The sequence below is a fragment of the Solanum stenotomum genome, chromosome 6 (assembly GCF_019186545.1).
Source record: "Solanum stenotomum isolate F172 chromosome 6, ASM1918654v1, whole genome shotgun sequence".
Lineage (NCBI taxonomy): Eukaryota > Viridiplantae > Streptophyta > Magnoliopsida > Solanales > Solanaceae > Solanum > Solanum stenotomum.
Window position 1 is genome coordinate 41,144,738 of NC_064287.1, and position 8,347 is coordinate 41,153,084.

Sequence of the window (8,347 nt, forward strand, 5' to 3'; positions counted from 1 at the left end):
TTTATTTATTTTATGTATGAAATATAGTCTATTAAAAGAAAAGGAAAAAAATCTTTAAAAAACTGCTCATTTTTTAAAGGAATTTAATTTTTAAGTATTTTGTTGTTACTTGCACCTAAAATTTAGCATCATTATCTATATATCATGTATAATTTTAATTTTAGTTTCAATTTTAACTTTTATATTTTTAAAATTTATTTTAAAAAAAGGCAGTTAGCATTTTATTAGGAACAAAAATATTCATTTTATTTAAACAAAAAAAAAAGATCACGTTAAAACAGTTTTTAATGTAAACAATTTTTTAAAAACTGTTTTTAATTTCTGTTTTTTTAAAAATGTTTTGTTATTTATTATTTAATATATCTAAAAAATTTGTGGTGCTGACACGTGTCACTTTTTCTTCTCATTTTATATATAGATAGATTAGAAAAGTCAAAAAAGAATAAATTTAAGTGCTTTAGCCCCAACATTTGTGGCCGAAAGTGATGTCGATAATTAAGGATATGTTTAGTAGAAAAAAAAAATACTTGTTTTAAACATTTAATAAGTAAAGAAATATTATCAAGAGTAATTATATATTCTAGTAAACTAAAATAAATAATAAATAAATAGAAGTAATGATAAAGCGACATGCACAAATAACCAAAAAATTCAAAGAATAAAAGTTACGTACTATATAATATCGACTCTACAAACAGTACAATTACTACACCTCAAAAAAAATAATTTAATATCCAGCATTACTCCAACCTGTAATTTAAATTTTTAAAAAATATAAAAAAAAAATAAAAGATCACCCAAACCGGTTCGATCATCGGTTTTTTCTGAAAACAACTTCCGTATCCAACCCGAACCCATCAACGGTTCGAGTATGAACCAACTCAGACCGCTTAAACAGTTTCTTCAACGGTTCAACACTATACAAATCATTCGCCGAATACTTATCCGCTCGTTTAGATAACGACACGTGTAACACACAAACCCCGCCGGTCTTCAGTGTCCGTTCGATCTCCGATACAAATTTCTCCGGGAAAAGCGCGTGATCGAACACATTGGAGAATTCCAGATCAAAAATCTCATCGTCGAACGGCTGATTATGAAAATCTCCTTTAACCACCAATGGCGGATACGGTACAAGGTCCATTCCGACGGAATCCGAAACTCCGACTCGTTTCAGTGCTTCCACCTCCTGACCCATACGAGCACCAATACAGAGTACCTTTGATGAATCTGAGAGTAAATTTCCATTTCTAAGTTCTCCGAAGAATTTTGAGAAAACTTGAATTTTTCTATCCCAATCACGAGTCGTCCAGATTTTTCTGAGTTTTGGATTGAGTGTTTTGTTTAGTTGTTTCTTAATGTAGGAATCGTAGGTGGAATATCCGGGACGGATTTTGAGATCGGAATCGGAATTTGATGTTGTTGTGGTGGAGATGAAAGAGGAAGAAGATGAGTTCCGATGAGAGAGAAAAAGGAGGATTGGTATTGTTATGAGGACGATGAAAAATATGTATTTCGATATTATTATCGATGATGATGAAACACTAATTTCTTTCATCGTTGGTACTATATATACAATAATTATGGGAAAATGAAAAAAGTTTACCTATTCGGATCACTCGCTTTCTATCGGAAAAAATGGATTCCGGTGAAATTCAGGTGAGGTCTGAGAAGAAGAAGGAGAAGAAAATAGGGGTTGAGGAATATTGAAGAAGAAAAATGGTTAGATATATTTGGTTAAGAAAATGCATGTTGCTTTCGTTTATGCGTTTTTGTGCCATAATAGCAATGTGGTGCCCCACTAGTAAAACAATAGAGTATATAGATTATTTTTTTTTTTATATAGTTTGATACTCCATCTGTTTTTCATGATAAGTAAAGTAGTTTAATTCGACACAAAGTTTTTAAAAAAAAAAATATTTTTAAAATTTATGGTCCAAAATGAATGATAGAAATTTGTGTGATGATAAATCATTTCATTAAGGATAAAATAGACATTTTATAAGTGTCATATTTTTGTAACTAACTAAAAAAAAGTAACTCACATAAATTGGGACATGAGAGTATAAGTTTCTGATTAAAATTAAATCTATATTTATAGATTTTATTCTTATTTTATCTACAATTTTAAAATGCTCAACAGAAAAGATAATATATATAATAGAAGGTTCTAGCTAATTATAAATTATTCACTTCTCAATTTACTGTAGCAACCAACACAACAATAACCACAATATACTATTTGAAGCAAAATATTTTAACTAAATGTATGTCTTTGCTGCGAGTTATAAAAATCATGGCAACTATTAACTTAATAGCTATAATTATTTGTCATGATAAAATGGTTATGTGACGACAAACTTGCAATTATATATGATCATCATACGTTTATGCAAACATTTGAAGTTATCATAATAGCGGTTCTACTCTTTTAAGCCATAATAAATTAGTTGGAATATAATTTTTATATTGTTAGAAAAATGATTTAGCTTCAATTTTACAAGGATCAAAGCAAACATTAGCATATGCATGTGGTTTTTCTTTTTTGATATCTATATCAAATGCGATTTACTACATTTAAGTTGATTATATCTTCTTGTTATAATTTCTTGAATATATACTTCACAATATTTTGCTATTAATTGATATGTGTATCTTTTCAAAGTCATTTTATAATATTTCACTGAATTTGTTATTATTGTTATTGTAAGAGCAATTGTTGCCGTCTAATTTCTTCTAATTTTCATTCAATATATTTGTCAATGTCATTCAACATTTGATTATTAGCTTTCATATGACGTTACATTATTTCGATACCAACACAATTACACACTCCAGTACTATTATATCTTTTTATTGAAAATATGGGGCCAAAAAAGAGGTGGCTGCTGGCCAGTCGAAGTTTGTTGATTATTCCAGAAAAAGCCAAATGCAATAACTATGATTAAACTAATTATCAGCAACTTAATAATGAAGTTTATTTTTTAATTGAAAAGCAACTTAGGATACAATGCACGTAAAGGTGCTTCAAAATTCGTTTCCTCTCTTCCCGGCACATATTTATATGTCACAATCTACTATTTGAACAAGTCAAAATCACTTTTATTAAATACAAATTAACTTAGGCAAAATATATACTTTATCATTCATAAAAATCTAGCACTAACCCTTTTTCTTTTAATTATTGAGCATTCAAAATCTACTGATTCAACTGGATTGCAATGAGCAAGTTTACTAAGAAGCGTAAAACGCTCTTTATCAAGTTATTATTCATTTCAAGAATTCAAATTCGTAACATTTAATTAAACGTGAAGAAGAAATCTCAATCATTTTATAATGAGAAAATTTCCTAAAGAGCAAAGAGATTAAATTTAGTAAGTCTTCTTAGTTACAGTTTGCCTAAGTACGCTTCATAGCTATAGTTTCGTTTGCTATGTGTATTTCCGTTTGTATAATTTGCTTGCCAATATATAAATATGGGAAGTCCGTTTGTATAATTTGTTTGTCAATATATAAACAGGGTAAGTACATACAAATTATGTATTGATAATTTAGGAATTTTTCAAAACTTATACAAATCAAATGTATCAACAAAATATTATATACAAGCTAGGTAAACATATATAAATTCTGGATTTATACAATTATGAACTGAATTACGCAGAATTTGTACAATTAGGAGTCAAATTTTACAAACTCTAGATGTGACCCGTGTAAATATGGTTATATGTTAGTGGTGAAAAGTAAATTTTTCAAACTATAATTATATTAAATAATTAACTATTATCATGTTTGCTCGTGTAATTTTTACTTTTTATAATCACAATTCACATCCAATTCTTCACAAGGTGATATACGATACTAGCGTTACTACCAAACTATCAATGACTTAAGTTTCATACTTAATATTACCGGCCCTTCAAACATATTGGCATCTCGATTATTCATTAAAAGACAATTAGATTACAAATTAAAGTACATAATTTAATTAAAGAAAAAGTCAAAAGTGTATTTGAAAGTAAAAAAAAAATGTTCCATTAATTCGGTGGCTGGCACCACTAAATGATTATATTAATAAAAAAATATATTAACCAATCATGAACAAAGCAAAGCTGGCATTTGGTCCCATTTTTATAATACTAAAAAAAGATAAATATTAAAAGATTAGTTCAACAATCATTAATGATATGGAAAATTCGACATGTTCGATATTCCTTCTATATACATTATATTCAACTCTTTCTATAATTTTACACTTTTTTTCATTTCTCATTTTCAGTACAGCTGTTTTGAATGGTTTGTGTTGTGGCTGGCTACTAAGCCTCATGACCAAACCTCCCATGTGGAACCACCTACTTTTGGTAGACATCCAAAATGGCATTTTGCCTTATTTTTTTTCAGATATAATATCTCATTGTCTTCGCTAATTAATAATTTCGTACCAAATTTTAAGTCAGTTACATTACTCTTTCAGATTTCAAGCATCTTTGATACCAAATACATAATACAAATACATAGGGAGAGAGGCGAACACGAGATTAGTGTACCCCAATACATGTATATGAGATACCAGATACATTCTAAGATACAAATACGTTGGGAGAGAGGCGAACAAAAGAGGAGAAAAGCAAGCGAGATAGAAAAGAGGCGAGCGAGAGAGTTTAGTGTAAGATACATGTGAATCACGGTTGCATTGGATACTAGTAATGTGAAACAAATTAAACCTAATTTGACTCGTATGTATCCAAGATACACGCATCTGAGTGTGTCAGATACATATATCTGGTAAAGTAAATGTCGAAAAGATAATTTTGAAAACTAAAGTGAAGACACGTAGTAAGGCCCTACACTAGTGGAATATTTGTTGTTTGCTCTTTAATTTAGGGTAGCTAACTTGTAGGCCTGTTTGGACATGTCATATCAAATAAAATTGATATAAATTTGAAGTTTTGTTTGGACGAATAGTTAGGTAATACACTTATAATTATTTCTTAAAATTTCAGCTTAATAAAAATTTCATTTCAACAACATTTAATGAAAAAAAAAATCATTTAAATTGATTGAAGTTGAGTGACTTTCTAAGTGAATTACCTAAGTTGAGTGCTTTGGCCTTTGGAGTTATAAAATAAAATTGAGTGATTTTTAAGTGAATTACCTAAATTGAGTAACTATCCGAGATATTATCTCCCCTTTTATATCAAAAATACCTGATTTTGAAATATTAATTGAATAATAAGACCAATAAAATATGGACAAATTACTTAACTACACTCCTTTACTTACCTTAATATCTATTTATCCCAACTTATTTCAAAAATTTCAAAAATCCCTTATTTACCTATGTATCCCGCATGTATCCCGTGCACAACGCTATGTATCCCGCTATGTGGAATGTATCAAACGCTTTGTATTCCGTGCACAACGCTATGTATCCCGCATGTATCCCGTGCACAACGCTATGTATCCCTCTATGTGGAATGTATCAAATCTAATGTATCCCGTGCACAATGCTATGTATCCCGCTATGTGGAATGTATCAAATCTAATGTANNCTATGTATCCCGCTATGTGGAATGTATCAAACCTAATGTATCCCGTGCATAACACAATGTATCCCGCAAATATCCTTTTAAAGAAATTTTTGGTAAATAAAAAACTAGAAGGGATAGAATGTTATTTAATACTTATAATATATGGTTCCTATAATTTATACATAAAATATATTTTCCTACCTTTGTCAACGCATTACTAAATTACTGCACATATTAATTAGTGTTCCTCATAATGCAGATTTAATGAATAGTCAAACCTTTTCTTTTTTTTGGTTCTTACAGAAAAAAGTCAAACTCCATTTCACTAAATAAAAAAAGAAGGCAGAATATGAACAGAGGGGTGAATTGTATTCCCTTTTTAATTATTATTAGTCGATTATAATATAAAGTGAGTTTTGTTCAGTAACGTGGTGCGTAATTCACCTTTTTTTTAGGTTAATTATAAAGCTTTTTTTTTTTTTTAGTTACAAGTGTTTATGATTTTTTTGTATCTCACCGCTAACGCTCTTTTAGAGTTAAATTTTCAGTTCACGAATAACGATTTTTTAACATATCTTTTGTTGGTTTGGTGCATCTTTCATGACTCGAGAGGAGGGAGGGGTGAATTTGATTGTATCGAGTTTTCGTCACCTCCCAAAATTTGCCTAGTTATATTAATAAACTTGATTCTTATGAGTATTTAGTTCGAATAATTGAAAATTTCAGTGTAACTTAGTAAAATTTAACTTCAAAATTACTTTTTAAATATGTCGAAAACGTGATGTAACCTAGTAAAATTTAACTTCAAAATTACACTAAGCAAATTGAGTCAAAATTCATATTCCAACTCTTGCAATTGAAGACTCAACTCTTAAGTCATAACTTTAACAATCATCCACTTGTTATATTATATCCCTTCAAGTCAACACTGACTTGAAAAATGAATGATTTTCTCCAAAACGACCACCTAAACATACTTATGATTAATAATAAAAAATTATTACAACTCGAAATTTTATAATAAACGAATTGGAATGGGACTTAATGAATCAAAAAAAGTATTTCCTCCGTCTCAGTTTTGTATGATGTAGTATGATTGAGTATAGATTTTAAGAAAGGAAGAAAGGTTTTTGAAATTTATGGTCTAAAACAAGTCATAGATATTTATGTGACTATAAATCATCTTATTAAAAAGTGAAATAAACATTTGTAAGTTAAATTGTTTCTAAATATAAAAATGTGTTTTTCTTTTTTAAATCGACTAAAATATAAAATATATCATATAAATTTGGACAAAAGAAATAATTTCTATTATATAGAATAACCAAGTTAAGGACGATCAAGGATAAATTTGTCATTTCATAATAATTCTAAAATGTTTGCTCTATGTTATGGCATCAAAAAATGGTCATAAATTTATAATGACGAAAATTTAAATGTTATAAAAATTTGCATGATAGAAGCTTCCTCCATAGTAGAGATAACCTTCAGAACGTATCTTAATATTATCATATGTATTTATAATGTTATTATAATGTATTTGACTATATTTGTATGTATTTGATTTATATGAATGCATTGTGTTTTAATTTAGATGCATTGTTAGTTATGTATTCATAGATACGGGGAATGAATATTAATTTTTATGATTATTCTTTTAATTTTTATTTATTTTAGATATAGTTAAGTCTTACTAAATAAATATAGGTGGGACCATAAAATATTATTATTTTATAGAGGTATTATTTAATCAATAAATTAATATTTATTAATTTAAAGAGTGTTTTGACACTGCAAAATTCATTCGGAGATAAATCCTTAGAGAATTTGAATGAATCCACTTGTGAAAACGTCATTCATGTACTTGAGGTCATGATTAATGATTTCAATTACTGCAATAAAATGAACGCTAATAACCTGTTGGATGAGTAAAAATGATACATGTTCGTTCATAAGTCCAGAGCTTAGAACAAATTGTAGATACCATTGGGAAAAAGCAATGTTGATAATAAAGTTGAAGATGATACAATACCTTTGGTGTCCATTACGCGTAAGGAAACGCTTATCGCATCTAGATTTAAATTTTAAACAAAAAACAGAAAACAAAAGAATCATATTTCACTAAATTGTCTTAGATATATTTGTACTTTTAAAGAATTATAAATTTATAATATTAATGAGATCATATATTTATATAGGGATCTTCTCAAAATATATCATCTTATTATCTTATCGAAATGAGCGATTTTTTCCATTAGCCCAAGCTGGAATCGGAGAAAAATATTATCTTAGAGAGATTATTAATTAACTGAGTATTAATTTAGCAAGGTTTTATTGTACATTGTGTTTATTTTGAGATACATTATTATTTAAATTTTGGCAGAAACATTAAGGGTGTGTTTGGTATGAAGGAAAACATTTCCGAAAAATGTTTTCCAATTTTCTCATGTTTGATTGGGTTAAATGTTTTCCAAATCAACTCATTTTCCTCAAATTTAAGGAAAATGACTTCCCTTCAAAACTTAAGGAAAACATTTTCCAAAACTCTCTTCCAACTTCCAATTAAAAAAAAAATTGTTGAAAAAATCAATTTATTTGGTCCCTACCAAACCAGCCCCCCAACCAACCCCAAAAAAAAATAAATTTAAAGTTTGTTTTTAAATTCAATATTTTTACCCCACCCTCACACCTACCCCTACCCTCACCCCCTACCACCACCCCTCACCCCCTACCACCACCCCTCCCAAAAAAATATTAAAAGTTATTTTTAAAAGATATTTCTAATTTCAATTTTTTATTTTTTTACACCCCGCACC

The 8,347-nt window shown here is 28.5% G+C and overlaps 1 protein-coding gene across 1 annotated transcript; it reads right to left on the reverse strand.

The window, feature by feature from the left end:
* Nucleotides 1-776: 776 nt before the first annotated feature.
* On the reverse strand, nucleotides 777-1,767 carry LOC125866758 (uncharacterized). Its single transcript, XM_049547104.1, has one exon. It carries the CDS (start codon nucleotides 1,556-1,558, stop codon nucleotides 812-814), a length of 747 nt encoding a protein of 248 aa, XP_049403061.1. The 5' UTR covers nucleotides 1,559-1,767; the 3' UTR covers nucleotides 777-811.
* Nucleotides 1,768-8,347: the final 6,580 nt, after the last annotated feature.